The 19,979-nt window shown below is 42.1% G+C and overlaps 1 protein-coding gene across 6 annotated transcripts in view; it reads right to left on the bottom strand.

Annotated features, from left to right (window-relative positions):
- ctns (cystinosin, lysosomal cystine transporter) overlaps positions 1-19,979 on the bottom strand; it is a 68,468-nt gene that overhangs the window by 6,697 nt on the left and 41,792 nt on the right. For 5 of the 6 annotated variants that reach the window (XM_043720856.2, XM_043720853.2, XM_043720855.2 and 2 more), the window contains exons 8-10: positions 15,977-16,096; positions 6,233-6,403; positions 4,956-5,073 (exon numbers count right to left, since the gene is read on the bottom strand). In XM_043720856.2, coding sequence (XP_043576791.1) covers positions 4,956-5,073; positions 6,233-6,403; positions 15,977-16,096 — 409 coding nt within the window. Of the gene's footprint in view, positions 1-1,341; positions 1,470-4,955; positions 5,074-6,232; positions 6,404-15,976; positions 16,097-19,979 lie in introns of all 6 variants that reach the window. The other variant, XR_006316101.2, reaches the window with a different exon arrangement.

Here is a 19,979-nt window from a genome sequence, read left to right as displayed (position 1 = left end):
GAGTGGATGTTTGTGGGTGTGGTGCCAATCGAGAAGACTGCTGTGTCCTTGGATGGTGTCAAGCATCTCGAGTGTTGCTGGAGCTGCACCCATTCAAGCAAGTGGGGAGCATTCCATCACCCCACTCCTGACTTGTACTTGTAGATGATGAACAGGTTTTGGGGAGTCAGGCGGTGAATTAAACTGCAGTATTCTTAGCTTCTGACCTGCTCTTGTAGTCACAAGGAGGAGAGTCCAGTTCCATTTCTGGTCAATGGGAACCCCAAGGATGTTGACAGTGGGGCAATAGCCCGAAACGTTGATTCTCCTGCTCCTTGGATGCTGCCTGACCTGCTGCGCTTTTCCAGCAACACATTTTTCAATTCAGTGATGGGGCAATGATTAGATCATCTCATTGGAGGTTGTCTGGCATTTGTGCAAATGTTACTTGCCACTTGCCAGTCTAAGTCTGGATATTGTCCCAACCTTGTTGCGTCAGAAGGTAGGCTGCTTAAGTGTTTAAGGTGTCACGAGTGGCGCTAAACATTGTATAATCATCAGTGAACATCCTCACATCTGATCTTACGATGAAGCAGCTGGAGATGATTGAGCCTAGGACATTACCCTGAGAAACTTCTGCAGAGATGTCCTGGAGCTGAGATGACTGACCCTCCACAAACACAACCATCTTTCTATGTGTCAGGTATGGTTCTAACCAGTGGAGAGAATTTGCACATAGATAACCTTTGATTTGTTTTGCTAGGGCTTCTTGATGCCACACTTGGCTGAGTGTGGCCATGATGTCAAGGGTGGTCACTTTTGGAATCCAGTTCTTTTGTCCATTTTGAACTAAGATTATAAAGAGGTCAGGAGCTGAGGGACTCTACTGGAACCCAGTGTCAGTAAGCAGGTTATTGCTGAGCAGGGGCTGCTTGATAGTACTGTTGATGATCCCTTCCACTACTTTACTGATGAGAGTAGATGGATGGGTGGTAACTGACTGGGTTGGACTTGTCCTGCTTTGTGTACAGGACATGCCTTGGCAATATTCCACATTATTGGATAAATACCAGTATCGTAACTGTTCTAGAATAGTGTGGCTAGGACAGCTTCTATTTTGCAGCAGTTTTTTTGATATCATGTGGAATGAATCAAATTGGCTGAAGGCTGATATTTGTCATACTGGAGACTATTGGAGGAGTGAGAGATGGATCATAACTTGGCACTTCTGACTGAAGATTGTTGCAAACGCTTCAGCCTTGTCTTTTGCACTTGTGTTGGGTTCTTCCATCGAGGATCTGTGGAAGCAAGTTGTTTAATTACCCACCACCATTCATGACTGGATGCGGCAGGATTACAGACCTTAGATCTGATCCATTGGTTTTAGGATCACTTAGCTGTGTCTTTCACTTGCTGCTTATGCCATTTGGCATGCTAGCCCTGTTGGCAGAGTCAGAAGACACAGATTCTGTCTGGGCAGAGTTGAGGAACTACAAAGGGAATAAAAAGACATAGATGGGAGCTGTAAGAACATAGAGCAGAAAATAAATCAGGGGATAGAAAAGATGTCAGAAAGACACTATTGCACAAATCACAGGCAACTTCATTAGGCAAGTGGACTGGGAAAATCAGGTTGGTAGCAGGTCCCAAGTAAAGGAAATGATAGAATGTCTACAAGATTTTTTTTGAAGCAGTTTATAGTAGAGCTCACTAGGGAACAGCAATTCTGGATTTCGTGATGTGTAATAAGACAGACTTGATTAGGGAATTTATGGTGAATAAACCCTTTGATGTTGTGCTTTTAATTTGGGTGAATGAGAGATATTGCACTTTGGTAAAATGAACAAAGGCAGGACTTATGCAGTTAATGGTCGACTCCTGGGTAGTGTTATCAAACAGAGACCTAGGGTTCAGGTACATCGGTCTTTGAAAGTTGCATCACAGGTAGAACAGGGTGGTTAAGACAGCATTTAGTACACTTGCTTTCATTGCCTTGGCCTTTAAGTAAAGGAGTTGGGACATCATGTTGAGGTTGTACAGGACATTGGTAAGGCCACTTTTAGAGTACTGTGTACACCTCTGGTCACCCTCATAGTAAGGTGGTTATTAAATCGAAGAGGGTTCAAGGAAAGATTTACCAGGATGTTGCCAGGACGAAAGAATTTGAGTTACAGGGAGAGGCTGGGACTTATTTAACTGCGGTGTAGGAGGTTGAGGGCAAGTTAAAAACTCGGGGGTATATTTTTAAGGTGTCATAGAATTGTACAGCAAGAAAACAAGAGTCAAGAGTGTAGTGCTGGAAAAGCACAGCGGGTTAGACAGCATCCGAGGACCAGGAGAGTCGATGTTTCGGGCAAAAACCCTTCATCAGGAATGATGATGAAGGGCTTTTGCCAGAGACATTGACTCTCCTGCTCCTCGGATGCTGCCTGACCTGCCGTGCTTTTCCAGTACTACACTCTCTACTCTGATCTCTAGCATCTGCAGTCCTCATTTTTGCCCAGCAAGGAAACATACCTATCAGTCCAACGTGTCCACACTGACCAGATATCCTAAATAAATCTAGCCCCATTGGCCAGCACTTGGCCCAAATTCCTTTTAACCCTTTGTATTTGTATACCCATCCAGAAGCCTTTTAAATGTTGTAATTGTACCAGCCTCTACCACTTACTCTGGCAGCTCATTCCCTATGAACATCAGCCTCTGCGTCCCTTAGATCCCTTTTAAATCTTTCTCCAAGAGGCAATCTAAAGTATTTAGTGTGATATGGGCCAAATGAAAATCATGGGAGCTTGGCCGGCAGAGACAAGTTGGACCCAAGGGTCGAAATTTCTGTACTTTACTACTCTAACGCCCCAGTGTACAGCGATCACGATATGATATTCATCCTGTAGTTTGAGGGGGAGAAGCTGGAAAAGGATGTAATAGTATTGCCTTTGAATAAAGATAATTACAAAGAGAAAGGGGAGCATCTAGCCGGAGTTCATTGGAAGAGGAACATAGCAGGGAAAACTGCAATAGCAACGGCAGGGGTTTCTGGGATAATTCTGGAGACACAGCAGAAATTCATCCCAAGAAAAAATGGGAAATGTATCCTGCAGAACTCCATTTTGAAAAAGACCCCCTTATCCCCACTCTCTGCCTTCTGCCAGTCAGCCAATCCTCTCTCCATGCCAGTATCTTGCACCTAACATTATGGGTTCTTATCTTATGTGCCAGTTTCTTGTATAGCACCTTGCTAAAGGCCTTCCGTCCACTGGCTGTCCAGTAATTTGCTCATACCACTGCAAAGAATTCTAACAGATTTGTCACACATGACATCCCTTGACGAAGTACTGCTGACTCCACAATCTCATCCTTAATAATGGACTCTAAAATTTAGCCCATGACTGAGGTCAGACTAACTGGCCTAGAATTTCCTTCTGTGAGTACTGAGAGCAGTTTTAGTCCCCTTAAGGAAATGTATTATTTGATTGGATGCCGTTCAGAGAAGGGTCACAGGGATGATGCCCAGTATGGAGGTATTGCCTTATCAGCAAAGACTAAACAGGTTGGAACTCGACTCACTGAAATCTAGAAGAGGGCAGGTGGTCTTTTGAAATATATAGGATTCATCAAGGGTTTGACAGGGTAAATATTTCTCCTCATGGGAGAATCTAGGACCAGATGGCATAGTCTAAGAAAAAAGGGGCATCAATTTAGGATTGAAATGATTTGAATTTCTACTGAGGGCTGAGTGTCTTTGGAAGTCCTTGTGACAAAGAGCTTTGGAGGCAGAATCTGCGTTTATTTATGATCAATAGGGGAATATCAAGGGATATGGGAAAAACACAGAAAAGTGGATGTGTAAAATGTCAGATCAGACATGAACCTATTGAATTGTAAAGCAGGTTTGACAGTCTGAACAGTTTACTCCTATTACTATTTCTTAATGTATTCTTAAGTGAATTCAATCACTCCCACATCCTCTCCTCTTACAGTAGAGAAGTTTCTTCTGAGTTCTCAATTGTCACCAAGAAATTTGATCTTATATTGATGAGTCTTCCTATCAAGGGGAATATTCTCTGCATCCACTCAAAATCTTTCAATGTTAAATCCTTCTATTGAGTCACCCACAACTTTCTTTCAGAGAAGGAACCCAGTCTTTCCCATATGTAAACCCACACATACTGTCTGTAATATTTGTAAATCTTCCCTGCACCCTCTCCAATGCCTTGATAACCTATTTATAACATGACAATTAGAACTGCACACAATATTGTGTCACCAAACCAAGAGTCGATATGTCCCTATTGTGTAAAGTGCTAGTTTTTTCTAATGACCTTTCTAACCTGTGATGTAATATTTGGCAATTAGCACATCGGGAGCCCTTGTTTCACAGGTGTGGTGACAGTTGCCTTGACTACACAGTCTGTGGAGAAAACAAACAGACTTGCAAAGTCACCAAGAGCAAGTTTACTAGAATGGGTTTAACGATAAGCAACTTCAATTTAGTAGAGAGATTCGCAAAACTCTAATGGTTCTCCTTACAGCAGGGAAGATTAAGGGGAGATTCAATCAAGGTGTTCAAAATCATGATGGGTTTTGATAGGATAAAACGAGATACTGTTTTAAGGTAATCACCTAAAAAACTAGAGGGAAGGTGAGGTAACTTTTTAAATGAGTGAGTTGTGATCTGTAATGCACTGGCTTACAAGGGTGGTGAAAGCAGTTTCATTACAAGATTTAAAAATAAATTGGATAAGTATTTGCAGAGAAAAATGGCAGGGCTATGAAGATGGCAGAGGAATGCAGCATAGCTAGGTAGCTGGTAACTGGAAAGCATTTGTATTGCAGCCATGGTGCCGAATGGAGATGGGAACATGAGAAGCAGAATGCAAGGATCTCTGATCCCTGTACACATACTCAACACAGCCATTTACAACTTCAGTCATTCCAGAGTGAACATTTCAATCCAGATAAAAATCAGTCATTACCATTGTTATAAGACTGTAAGAACATCTGTACAATGCTGAAACTTCCTCCAGTGAAATCTAGCAGCACATTCCCAATCGACCAACCAACTGTGCTCTTCCTGCGATAATTCATATAGGCCTGGAGAGAGTGTGTTAATGGAACATTCACAAATCAAGAGATAATCATAGTAACTTTCAAAAACTATTCACTGGAAGGCACATCAGACACACTGCAGAGTAGTGTACTGGATAGGAACATTTGCCTGAGTGGGACAGATCAAACCATATAGAGAGATGAGATTCCTTTTTTTTTAATGATTAGATTAGATTCCCTACAGTGTGGAAACAGGCCCTTCGGCCCAACAAGTCTACACCGACCCTTCAAAGAGCAACCCACCCAAACCCCTTTTCCCTTTGACTAATGCACGTAACACGTAGGGCAATTTAACATGGCCAATTCACCTGACCTGCACATCTTTGGACTGTGGGAGGAAACTGGAGCACCCAGAGGAAACCCACACAAACACGGGGTGAATGTGCAAACTCCACACAGTCGCCTAAGGTTGGAATCGAACCTGGGACCCTGGTGCTGTGAGGCACCAGTGCTAACCACTGAGCCACCATGCTATTTATCCTAACATATATCCTAACAGACAGAACTTAATCCAGGTCATGTCCTGAAATGACCTTTCCTGCAGAAGGTTCATTGGACCCAAAAAGTTAACTCTGCTTTCTCTCTGCTGCCAGACCTGTTTTTCCAGCAATTTGTTTGTCATCTCTGGACTTTGTTTCCATCATTGGTGGGAAATTTCTAGAATATTTTTCCCTTCATTGATCCAGCATTCTCTCCTATTCCCCACAGGATTACAGAGAGGGGATATCCAGTTAGGATCAGATAAGGCAGTTGGGCCTTTAATGAACTGATTAGTGTTAATGACTCAACAGATCTCAATCTTTTCTCTCAGCCTAAAGCTTTAAGGCAACCACATAGCTGGGATCAGTAATGTAGAGGTCAGTGCTTGGTCCATTTGCGAAAGGTTGGTGACTCCAGCTACTCTTGAACAAGAATCCTTTCAATCATTCTTCAGATTACTGTCACGTCCCAGACATTAATGTCACAGTCAAATCCCTCAGCATTTCCATACTTTTGTACATCTAAAGACTCAGACATTGTAGCCAGAGAGGCTGCAGAATTCTGCACGCATCAACACCCAATTTACAAATCACCAAAGACCCCTCCTTCCAATTGACTGTACCCTGTGCAGACTACCCCTCAAACCACGATCCCCTTTACCTACCTGGGGCACATATTTGATGACTGTTATTACAAGTTTGATGTAGGAAAAATAGTAGAGGTACTGCAGCCACGTGATTTTATTCGCGACAGTCACAAACAAAGTGATAAGGGCAAAAAGCCATGCAGCCACCAGCAATCCAGTAGTAACTTTTGAGACTTTCTGCTCCCCTCGCTGTTTGAGAAAAGGACAAGGCAGACAGTCATGATGAAGCATTACCATAAACAAAGACTATGAACAATATAGCTTATAAGTATCAAAAACAAAGGACTCAGAAGAACCAGGTGCAGAATGCAGCACTACACCACCCTCCTGCAATCAGGAAAAAAAACAAAATGAAAATTGGCATTTGGGTTTTCAGAAGATGCCTCTTTAGAGAAACTGCAAGAATGAAGGTGAGAGATCAAAGGGAGTGCAGCAGCCTAGACAGAGAGATGCCAAGGAAACAAAGCACAGAACTGGCGTAAATAGTGTTTGCGACAAGTTTTGAAATGTATCTCAGATCTGTGCTGGGGCTTCTTTCTCTCCATTTGTGAACGGTTGGAAGCAATGCAACAAAAATTATTTTAAAATTGCAGGAGGGCACCTGCCAGGTACTAGACAAGTTCACAACCGAGAAACGAGAAGTAGTACATTCACATCTCTAACAAAACAGTTCAATTTAATAGAGGAATAGAGGGGGGATCCAAGATGGCGGCGACCCAGTAAGACTGAGTCTATAGTGCTCCTCCCAAGACTTGGGCACAGTGGGTCACCTACCCCCTACCAAGCTTACCAAATCATTTATAAATCATTTATAATAGTTTAGTAACTGAATTAGTGGTGTAATATTATATTTAAGCAACTTTATCCTAAGTTAAAATGACTAAAGGGAAGGGAGCCCGCAGCTCTCAGCAAGCAGGAACCCCTCCCCCACACTCTCCAGCTGCAGCAGAGGCGTCCACAGCCGCCCCGGGGGACTTACCAACAGTAACAAGCCTTGCAGAAATGCTTTCCAAGCTTGACTCGAAGATTGATGCCTTTATCGTCGAATCCAGGAATCGTTGGGAGTCGCTCTCGGCCGCGCTGAAGAAGCACGACCGTGAAATTGATGAAATTCAACGCCGAGTCGGAGGGGCGGAGCTAAAGGCCGCGACCTCGGAGACAACCGCTCAATCGGCCGTGGATCAGGTCCGGACTCTCGAGCAGCGAGTCCGGACCTTGGAAAATCATATTGACGACCTCGATAATCGAGGTCGTCGAAAAAATATTCGTTTGCTGGGCCTTCCCGAGCAGGAAGAGGAAGGCCAGCTTACAGCATTCCTGGAGCAGTGGCTGCCACAACTTTTAAATCTGCAAGCTGGATCAGGCCAGGTAAGGGTGGAATGGGCCTACCGGGTAGCAATACGCGGGCCCGGCTCGAACCAGCGCCCGCGCCCGGTCCTGTTCCGGCTGCAGAGCTACAGGGAGAGGCAGATACTCCTAGAAGCCTCTAGAAATCTCGGAAAAGACCCCCAAGCTATGATCTACAAAGGATCCAAGATCATGCTATTTCAGGACTTTTCCCCGGCTCTGGTTCGAAAGAGGAAGGCATTCGACGAGGCGAAGAAGCGTTTAAGGGACTTAAATGTACAGTACTCCTTACGCTACCCAGCGATGTTACGCTTTAACCATGAAGGATCTGTATATAACTTTGGATCACCAGAAAAGGCTAAGGAATTCTTGGACTCTCTTAGATAAACTGTAGGACATAATGGATGTTGGTCTGCCTTTCCCCCCCCGCTTTGGTTTATATCCCCTCCCTTTTTTTTTCTTTTCTTACCTTATTGCTTAATATTATTATGGGGGGTGGGGAGAGGGATTTGATTTTCTCCCCCCCCCCCCCCCCCCCTTGGAGTTGTTTTCTGTTATTATTTTATGTATATATGAGGGGTGTATGTATATGTGTGTGTGTGTATGTATGTATATATATATATATATATATATATGTATGTGTATGTATATATATGTATATATAAGCTGGGGGATTTGGTTAATGTGGGTGGGGGGAGGTGGTTACCTTATTCGATTTTACCTCTGTCTTTAGGAGCGGGGTTGTTTTTCCCTTCGTTATTTTGTATTAGCATATTTAATTATTATTTGTTGAACTGGTAATTTTATAGTTATATGTTTATATGTGGTATTAACATTACCAAATATACCCAGGTGTTGGTAGGGGTGGGGGTGGGGTGCTCACTGTTAACTCTAGCTTTGTATTATATTTGAATTTTCCTCACTTTATTGAGGAGTGCCTGGGTCAAGGGTGGGGCATTGGTTGGGAGAGGATATGAGGGATTTTTGGAGAGGAAGTGATGCCCCCTGGGAACAAGGGGGAAAGTCTCCACTTAGATACGTTTTATATTTTTTTTATTTAGAAATAGTGTTTTACTGTATTGTTGTGGGTGTATTAAAGAGGGTTTATTTTTGTAAATTTTACATGTTCCATGCCCGGGATGTTCTGGATGGGGTTCCCCCTCCCGAGGGGTCTCGGATTGGCCCAGAGGATTATGGTTGATCAATCGGTTAAGTGGTGCACCTGGAATGTCAAAGGGAGTAATTCGCCACTTAAAAGGAAGAAAATATTATCAAATCTTAAGAAGGAAAGAGTTGATATAGCTCTCCTACAGGAGACGCATCTGTCAGATAAAGAACACTTGAAATTACGACAGGGCGGATTTGATCAGGCCTTTTTTTCTTCTTTTAGCTCAAAAAGCAGGGGAGTTGTTATTCTTGTTCGGAAGAATTTCCCTTTCAAAATCCTAAAGCAGATAAAAGACGAATCTGGACGATATATCTTGATTAAAGCTCTCATAAATGGAGAGGAATATGGGATTTTAAATTTGTACTGCCCCCCGGCACACCCCTTTAAATTTATAACGGAAGCCTTCTCAAAATTGATGGCTTTTGATGCCCGTCATATAATTATAGGGGGAGACTTTAATTGTATTATGGATCCGGAAATAGACAGGATTCCCAAGAGTACTGCAGGAGTATCTCCCAGATCTAGACAATTGATGGATCTGAACAAAGAATTAGGATTAGTAGATGTATGGAGATGTCTTCATCCACAGGGTAGAGATTTTTCTTTCTACTCTAATCCACATAAATGTCATACCAGAATTGATATGTTTTTTGCCCCCTCAATTTTTTTAAATTCCATATCATCCTGTAAAATAGGTAATATAGCAATTTCTGACCACGCTGCTGTATATATGGAAACTAAGGCGAAGAACAGTGGGACATCCCCTCGGCATTGGCGTATGGACCCCTTCTTAATGAAAGATAGTAAATTTGTAAAGTACTTCTCTCAAGAATTTAAAACTTTTTTAGAAATTAATTCAGGTACAGCTAGCAACCCGTCAATGATGTGGGAGACCATCAAAGCTTACACGCGAGGCTTGATCATCTCCTACTCAGCGACCCAGAAGAAATTAAAAGGAGAACAACAGCGTTTGCTTGAAACCCGCTTAAAAGCGGCTGAAACAGCATACAATGATAGACCCTCTATTATTAAATTGCAAAGGATTACAGCTCTTAGGACAGCTCTAAATACTACACTTACTCAAACGGCTAAGAGGGAAATATTATTTGCAAAGCAAAGATTATATGAATATGGCGACAAACCGGGTAGATACTTAGCATTTCTTGCAAAGAAAAAAAAGGCCCCTCAGACTATTATGTCTATCAAGGAAAGTACGGGTATTTTGACTCATGATCATAAAAAGATTAATGCGACCTTTAGAAAATTCTATTCTGAGTTATATAAATCACAGGATTGTGAAGATAGGGCGAAGAGGATGCAGTCATTTTTTAAAAATTTGACTTTTCCAGACCTAACTCCGGAACAAGTATCGGTCCTAAATGCTCCTCTTACACCCCAAGAAATAGTTGATGCAATTAGGCACCTTCAAAATGGTAAGACGCCGGGCCCAGATGGCTTTCAAGCTGAATTCTATAAAGAATTTACAGAAATACTGGTTGGTCCACTTATGGACATGTATAACTATGCATATAGTCAGGGCTGTCTCCCGCCTTCGCTGAAAGAGGCAAATATCTCTCTTATCCTCAAAAAAGGAAAGGACCCAGAAGATTGTACATCATACAGACCAATATCCTTGCTAAATGTAGATTTTAAAATCCTCTCTAAAACATTAGCACTGAGATTAGAAAGGATACTGCCACATATTATAAAGGAGGATCAGACGGGGTTTATTAAGGGCCGTAGATCATCCAATAATGTTAGAAGGGCTCTGAATATGATTCAAGCTTGTCATCAGGGAAAGATACCAGGAGTAGTGGTTTCATTAGACGCGGAAAAGGCATTTGATAGGGTCGAATGGTCATATTTGTTTTACACATTGGAGAGGTTTGGTTTTGGACAGGTGTTTACCAAATGGATCTCAACATTGTATAGTGATCCCAAAGCAGTTGTGGTTACCAATGGATTAGGCTCGGATAGCTTCAGTGTGGGTAGGGGCTGCCGTCAGGGATGTCCCCTCTCACCATTGTTATTCACGCTAATAATTGAACCACTAGCAGAAGCTATACGAGCTGATCCTAATATAGTGGCCCCAAGGATTGGTACAGGTAAACATAAAATTACCCTTTATGCAGATGATGTTCTTCTATTCCTCAGTAACCCTTTGATGTCCATACCCCGCTTAATCCAAGTTATTTAATACATTTAGTGCATTCTCAGGCTATAAAATTAATTTTTCAAAATCTGAGGCTATGCCAATGGGTGGCCTTGCTGTGATACCCCGCTTAGCGGACGGTTCCCTTTTTCCCTTTCGCTGGTCCCTGGAGGGTTTCTTATATTTAGGCATTTTTATTACTCCAGTATTTGGTCAGTTGTATAAGGCTAATTTTGTGAATTTATTGGAAAGGATAAGGCAGGACCTCCAGCGATGGGGAGACCTGCCAATTTCCTGGCTGGGTAGAATAGCATTAATCAAAATGAATATCCTGCCCCGTCTCCTATATCCTATGAGAATGCTTCCGGTGATGCTGCCGAGGACAGCTTTATGTAAATTATACGGCTGGCTGAGTTCCTTTATCTGGAACCATAGGCGGCCCCTCATTAAGCTGAAGAAGCTACAGCTTCCACAGGCAAGGGGTGGATTGGACTTCCCAGATTTTAGGAAATATCAATTAAGTTCCCTATTAAGTTATATAGCTGATTGGGTTTTGTCTGATCCACAATCAATCTGGTTGGACATCGAGGCTTCTCAAGTAAAATACCCACTTATTAACCTTTTATTCTCAGACAAGAGGAAAATCATTACAGATCACTGTAAAAACCCTATAATACTGAATACAATCAAGGCTTGGAATATAATGCGGCAAAATGAGGGTAATTCACATAAAACATCCCCCTATGCACCGATAGTGGGAGCATGGGGATTCCAACCGGGGTTAACAGATGCCACTTTTAAACTCTGGAGAGCCAGGGGTATCTCATGTCTCGGGGATTTATTTAAAGATGGGGTCCTGATGTCTTTCGGACAGCTGCGTCAGAAATTCGGATTACCCAATGGAGACCTCTTTCGATACTTCCAAATTCGAGATTTTATACAGAAGAAGACTACGTTATTAGATAGTCTTTATAAATCCGATAGAGAATGTAGTGTCCTACGACCAGTGGGGGTATCTTCCGTCAGTAATATTTATCATTTGCTACATGATGAAGTATCGGGAGATATGGATAATCTGCTTAAAACATGGGATCAGGATCTGGGACTAGAAATCTCCACAGAAACGTGGAATGATATCTGGGAAAATGCTAGAAGAATTACTATTTGTAACAGAACCCAGGCTATCCAGCTGAAGATACTTCATAGGGCCCATATAGCACCGGTTCGATTGGCAAAATTTAAAGCAGGAGCATCTCCAATGTGTCCTAAATGCAAAATAGAGGTGGGCACTCTTGTACATTGCTTATGGACCTGTCATAAGATCCGTGGATATTGGACTAAAGTAGCAAGTACCCTGACAGAAATTTTAGGAACGGAAATAAAAGTGGACCCCGTATCTCTCCTATTGGGCTTTTCGAACTTTCCCTCCCTGGACACGTACGGGAAGAGACTATTTTCTATTCTTTCTTTCTGTGCAAGGAAAAATATTTTGATGAACTGGGTGGCGGAGGGCCCCCCTGGACTTTCAAATTGGCACAGACTAATTATGGAATGTATTCCCCTTGACTTCCTTACAAACATGGTGCACCGAAAGACCGAATTATTTTATAAAATATGGCAGCCCTTTTTGAATTACATAAATACAGATATTTCGGCTATCCTAACAAGGGCTTTTATTTAATTGAGACTACAGACCTGGCTGGTCCGCGGCCCCTCGGGGGAGGAATCCCGCACGAATACGGGTTTTATCATATCTGATGTTAACACATCCCGAGCATGTAAGAGACTTAAATATACACCCTGGTTAGTTGTAGGTTAGATTAGTAGATAGTTGAGTTTTGTCTGTTTGTTCTTTTTTGTTGTTTTCTTTTTTTTTCGGTTTTTTTTTGTTGTTTTGTTTTTTTTGTCAAATTTTGGCTATTGTATATTTGAGCTAATTGTATATCAATGTTTATATCCGAGAGTTTTGTTTATTTTTGTAAACTTGTAAAAATGTTAAATTTCTAATAAAAATATCTATATAAAAAAAATAGAGGAATAGAGAATGAGAAGTGCAGAAGCAAGGTTTAACAAATTAGAAATCGAATTATGTTTTTTTTTACATTACATTACAGTGTGGAAACAGGCCCTTCGGCCCAACCAGTCCACACCGACCCGCCGAAGCGCAACCCACCCATACCCCTACATTTACCCCTTACCTAACACTACGGGCAATTTACCTGACCTGCACATCTTTGGACTGTGGGAGGAAACCGGAGCACCCGGAGGAAACCCACGCAGACACAGGGAGAACGTGCAAACTCCACACCACACAGTCAGTCGCCTGAGGCGGGAATTGAACCCGGGTCTCTGGCGCTGTGAGGCAGCAGTGCTAACCACTGGGCCACCGTGCCGCCCATGTATTTTGTACATGATGACAATGTATAACAAGGGAATTTGTATGGATATTGGTTAGGTCAGAATGTGTTATGCAGAATTAAGGCGTGTTCAACAATTAATAGTGACGATGTACCAGAGATAAAGAAGCAACACTGAATATTTAGTATTGCTGAAAAGAAGACATGCTGTTACAACTGCTCCTCTTGAACACATCAGGGCAGAATTGCAACGATAACAAATCTCAAAGGGATCAACAACTTACACTGCATGAGAAGAACAGCAATGCTCAATTTAATTAAGAAAAGAGAGATAAAAGCAGAAGTAGGCCATTTGGCCCTATCAAGCCTGTTCTGTCACAGAATCCCTACAGTGTAGAAACAGGCCATTTGGCCCAGCAAGTCCACAGCAACCCTCTGAACAGTATCTCACCCAGACCCATGCCTCAACCCTATTATGCAACATTGCTCCCAAACCTACACATGCCTGAACTCTATGGGCAATTTAGCAAGGCCAATTCAGCTAATCTGCAGATCTTTGGACTGTTGGAGGAAACTGGAGCACCCAGAGGAAATCAATGTAGACAAGGGGAGAATGTACAAATTCCACACAGACGGTCACCAGATGCTGGAATCGAACCCGGGTCCGTGGCGCTGTGAGGCAGCAGTGCTAACCACTGAGCCACCGTGCAGCAAGTCATTCAATAAGATCATGGCCAATCTGATCATCCTCATTCCACTTTCCGGCTTTTTCCCCATCACTTTCAATTCCCTTGTTGATTAAAAATATGTATAAATAAATATATTTAACAATGCAACCACAACAACTTTTGCAATAAAGTGTCATATTTAGTACCCTCAGAAATAATTCCTCATTTGTCTTAAATGGGTGATTCCCATACTCTGAGATTATATCCTCTGGTGCGAGACCCTCCCATAAGGAAACAACCTCTCTGCATCTACTCTGTCAAGTGGTCAGAAATGGGGATGTTCGCCGAATGATTGCACAATGTTCAGCCTCATTCTCAACTCCTCAGATATTGAAGCTGTCCATGTTCAAATGCAACAAGATCTGGATAATATCCAGGTTTGGGCCGACAAGTGGCAAATAACATTCGTGCCACACAAATGAGAGGCTATGACCATCAGCAATAAGAAACAATCTAACCACTGCCCCATGGCATTCAATGGCGTTACGATCATTGCACTCCCTATTATCAACATCTTGGGCGTTACCACTGACCAGAAACTTAATTGGACTCATCACAAACACAGTGGCTATAAAAGCAGGTCAGAGGCTAGGAATACTGCGGCGAGTAACTCACCTCCTGACTCCCCAAAGCTGTCCACCACTTACAAGGCACAAGACAGGATTGCGATGGAATACTCCCCAGCTGCATGGTGGGGTGTAGCCCTAATGACACTCAAGACACCATCCAGGACAAAGCAACCCACTTGATAGGCACCACATTTGCAAGCATCCATTCACTCCACCAATGATGCTCAGTAGCAGCAGTATGCACTACCTACAAGATGGCACTGCAGAAATTCACCAAAGATCCTCAGACAGAACCTTCCAAACCCATGACTACACCCAACTCAAGGACAAGGGCAGCATATATACGGGATCACCACCACCTTCAAGTTCCCTACCAAGCCACTCACCATCCTGACTTGGAAATATATTGTTGTTCCTTTCCTGTCACTGGGTCAAACTCCTGGAATTCCCTCCCTTGTGGGATTCTGGGTCAATCCACAGCAGGTGGACTGCAGTGGTTCAAGTAGGCAGCTCACCACCACCTTCTCAAGGGGCAAATAGGGATGGGCAATAAATGCGGGTCAGTCAATGATGCCCACATTCTGCAAATGAATAAATAAAAGTCCTTAAAAATATTGTATATTTCAATAAGGGTGCCTCTCATTTTTCTAAACTTTAATGAGTCCAACTTATTCAACCTCACCCCATAAGAAAATCTCTCCGTACAGATAACTAACCTAGGGATTGCTTCCAGAATATCTTTCTTTTGATAAGGAGACCAAAACAGTTCACAGTATTCCAGCTGTGGTAGGACTAGTGCATTTTTTAGTTTCAACAAGACCTCCTTATTTTGATACTTAAATTCTCTTTGAAACAAAGGCTGACATTTTATTTGCCTTCCTCATTACCTAGTGAACTTGTGGATTATATTTTTGTGACTTATGTACCACAATCCCCAAATTCCTCATTTAAATAATATTCAGCTCCTCTATTGTTTCTGGCAAATTGCGTAACATCAGTTTCCCTGTATTATATTCTGCCACTTTTTTTGCCCATTCAACCTGTCTATATGCCTCTGCAGGCTCCGTTATGCTCATCAGTTGCCTTCCCACCTATTTTTGTGGCACCTGCAAACTTGGCTACACAGTACATTCACTTCCCTCCTCCAAGTCACTAATTGATATTTCTATTATACTATGCAAGGAATGAAAAGTTTGAATTAATATAAAGGGAGAAGATGATTCAGCATTTACATTAGGAAGAGAAAATAGAAGCAAACTTCTCAGAGCTCTTAGAATGGAGAAAATTATAAGGGGTTGAGTGAGAAAGGAAATCAGAATACAATGTGACCAGTCACAGGAAAGGACAGGAAAATGGGAGTCAGACACCAGTTGCTGACCTCATTCAGTCCTCGACATTATGAAACTTAAAAAGTAACTAGTCTCTTTAGAGGCGAACCTACCTCATAAAAACAACACTGGCAGATTGTAATCACTGTTAGCAGGATGGCATGCAGACTGAAGAAGACATCACTACCTTGCACAGGGTTCACCCCACTTGGATTGTACACCAGGAACTGTTCCTGAAAAAAAAAAGATGCATTTAGAACATCCATGACAATCAAATTAACAATGTAACTTGGAGTAAAACACTCAATAATTTAGGAATTCAGTCAGAATAAATTACAAATCCATTACATACATTTGAGTAACTTCAAATAGTCACATGAAGTAAATGAACAGGGTCAACATGGATCTACAAAAAGGAAATCATATTTGACAATACAGATGGGAATTGCTTTGATTATGTTACTTGTGGCACTGAGAAAGAACCAATAGAATTTCAGGATTTAAATAAGCTCCTACGTATGTTAGGAGAAAGTGAGGACTGCAGATGCTGGAGATTAGAGCTGAAAATGTGTTGCTGGAAAAGCGCAGCCCTTCCTGAAGAAGGGCTCATGCCCGAAACGTCAATTCTCCTGCTCCGTGGATGCTGCCTGACCTGCTGCGCTTTTCCAGCAATACATTTTCAGCTCCTACGTAGATTAATAAACAAAATTAGAACACATGGGATTGGGGCAATATATTGTTATATTTTGAAGACTGGTTAACAAACAAAATACAATAGAAATAAACAGGTCAGACTGAAGGTGGCAGTATTTGGGAAGTATCAGTGAAGACCACAACTATTCACAATTCATATCAATGATTTTTGATGTGGAGACCAAAATTTCCAATTTTGCTGAAGAATACAAAATTAGGTGGGAATGAGAGTTGTTAGTGGGTGTTAAATGGGACTTGGAAAAGCTAACTGAATGGTCAAGAACATGGCAGATGAAAAATAATGTAAACTAAGTGTGAGGTTATCCAGTTGTAGTTTTAAAAAGGCAGAATATTTCTTAAATGGTCAGAGGCCAGGGAGAAGTGGTGTTGTCCAAGCAGGTCTTGGGGGTCCTTGTTTGTCAATCACTCAGAGCTACCATGAAAGAAATGTCTAGCTGCAGATCCAGGTTCACCAAGGTTCTACAGAATACTGCACCTAGATCTTCTGGTAGCTTGAGAGGATGAGTGAGTGTCAGGGACCGAGGCAGCACAGTCTTTACAGATTTGAGTGCAAGGATTCCAAGGTGGAGGCAACAGTTGGGGACAATGTGAATGACAAGTTGTTTGGTGCTTAAGACGGGCAAGAGGCAAGAAAATGCACCAAACTAAAGTAGCTGTGATACATGGAGAAGGTTGAGGACGTGGTGTTTGACTGCAAGAAATCAGAGAAGCACCATGTTTTGGCTGCACTACAAGAAATGAAAAGATGACAGGGAAAGTGCTGAGAACATGCAGGATGAACATATTACTATAGGGATCAGCATGGTGAAGTGGGCCACATTTGAGGCAGTGGGGAGCTGCAGGCTTTTCCAAGAGGAATAGAATGGAGGCTACACGGAGCTGATTGAGAGAAAGGAAATCAGGATATGATGTAACCAGTCACGGAAAAGACAGGGAAATGGGAGTTAGGCACCAGATGTTGATCTCATTCAGAAATTCAGAAGTAACAAACCTGTCCGGAGGTTGATTGACTTCATATAACAAATACTGATAGATTGTGAGCGTTGTTAGCAGGATTGCTTGGAGACTGGTTCACACCACGTAAGCAACTGTATAGTTTTTCAAATGAGACAAAATCTATACAGTGCATGACAGATGTAGTCTCAAAAAGCCGACAGCTGCAGTAAAACCTCCCCACTTTTATATTCCATTCCTCTTGCAATAAACCAATTTTATTTGCGAATTGTTTGCTATACCTGTGGACTACCTTATGATTCATGAACAGGAAAACCAGATCTGTCTGCACTACATCAGACAACCTCTCTATTTAAAATAATTCACCACTTTTTCATTCTTCCTGCTGGAGTGGACAAGTTCACATTTTCTCACATTACATTCCAGCTGCCAAATCTTTGTTCACTCACAACGTATCTGTATCGCTCTGCAGATTCTACCACCTCAACAGCTCACTTTCCGACCCATCGTGATATCAGTAAATCTAGTTAACTTTTCAATTGGTTGCACCATCCAAAACATTGATACAGATTGTAATTAGTGAAGTCCCAAGAACCAAAAGTTGTGGCATTTCACTAATTTAGTTTACCAACATGAAAGTGACCCATTTATCCCTACTCTCTCCTTTCTCCATGACAATACATTATCCCCTACACCTTATGCTCTTATCTTGTACAGATGCCTTTGCTTTGGCACCAAATCAAATTTCTTTTGAAAACCCAAAAACAGCACAGCCACAATGAATGTAACTTTGTCAAAAGCTCAGATCAAAGTAGGCTAATAAGCTATAGTTTCCTGTAGTTTCCTTACTTGAGTAAAAATATTACATTTTTTTTCCAATCCACTAGAACCTTTCCGGAATTGAAGAAATTTTGAAAGCTTATAACCAATGCTGTCTCTTTTAATACTCCAGGACGCCAATTATCCAATCCTGTCAGCTTTCACAGTCATAAAAAGTATGAAAACAGATTCTTTGGCCCAACTTGTCCTTGCTGACTAAGTTTCCTCAACTGAAATAGTTGAGATTTGCCTGGGTTTGGCTCACAGCCCTCTAACCTTTCCTATCCACGTACCTGCCCAAATGTCTTTCTCATGTTGTAAATATATCTGCCTCTACCACTTCCTTTGGCAGCTCGTTCCATATGCATACCACCCTGAGAGAAAAAGTTGCCAGATTGAATAGTTTTTCTAGCCACTTCTTCCTGTAATGGGTAATTATTTTAAATTCGCCATGATGTTCAATCATTTCTTGGAAGTGTTGTACCATGAGGTCAGACATAAAACACCTGTTCAAAGCTTCCTGCATGTCTAGATAACCAATACAGCTTCAGTTAGATAATAAAAACAAAAAGAATGATAGATGCCAGAGATGTGAAACAATAAAAGACAGTATTGGAAAAACAGGTGATTTTTTTTTTTTAAAACCTGTTTTTATATCACTAGTTTTTGTTCCTCATACTCTAAACAGGCAGAAAGAAGACAGAGACAGTATGGTGTTATAATGATTGATTATGCGATACCCACAGTCTGACTGCGCAAAGCTTCTAGAGTCTGTCGTAGTATATTTAGAGCCACTACTAAACATGACTCTCTCATACAGACAATGCTCTGCTCCAAACCCCATAGGGCAGCATGGTGGCTCAGTGGTTAGCACTGCTCCCTCACAGCGCCAGGGACCCGGGTTCGATTCCAGCCTCCAGAGACAGTCTATGTGGAGTTTGCACATGCTCCCTGTCACTGCTTGGGTTTTCCTCCAGGTGCTCCAGTTTCCTCCCACAATCTAAAGATGTGGGGGTTAGGTGAATTGAATATGCTAAATTGCCCATAGTGTTCAGGGATGTGTATGTTAGGTGCATCAGTGTGGGGTAAATGTAGAGTAATAAGGTTGGGGAATGTGTCTAGGTGGGATACTCGGTGTGGACTTGATGGGCCAAATGGCCTGCTTCCACACTGTAGGGATTCTATGATTCTATGAAAACTGACCTCACCAAAAGGATGCATAGTTGCTTCGCGAAATGATCAGCTAATCAGGTGGGCAACCTCTTACTATAAAATAAAACAAAGAAGTTCAAATCTGAAATAAATTGCTGGACAAACTCAGCAGGTCTGGCAGCATCTGTGGAGAGAGAGTCCAGTGACTCTTCAGTAAGACTGATAGGAAGGAGTGGTATTTGTGCTGATACAGGGGCTTGGGAAGGATTGGGGATGAGGAGTGAGCGGACAAGTAGAGATAGGGCTGAGCGGGAGAGGGGGCGAAATAAGGTTAGGTAGTCAAAGCGACTGTTGGTAGTAAACCAGGGAAGAAGAGTTAGATAGGTGATGACGGGAGTCATATAGCAACAGGACCTGGGGTGTGGGAGTAGGTAAAAGTCTGATAGCTGCAGGGAAGTAACTGTTCTTGAATCTGTT

The sequence above is a fragment of the Chiloscyllium plagiosum genome, unplaced genomic scaffold, assembly GCF_037043375.1.
Source record: "Chiloscyllium plagiosum isolate Xiang-an unplaced genomic scaffold, Cpla_swu_hap1 HiC_scaffold_28, whole genome shotgun sequence".
Classification (NCBI taxonomy): Eukaryota; Metazoa; Chordata; class Chondrichthyes; order Orectolobiformes; family Hemiscylliidae; genus Chiloscyllium; species Chiloscyllium plagiosum.
This window is presented reverse-complemented; position numbering and strand designations above follow the sequence as displayed.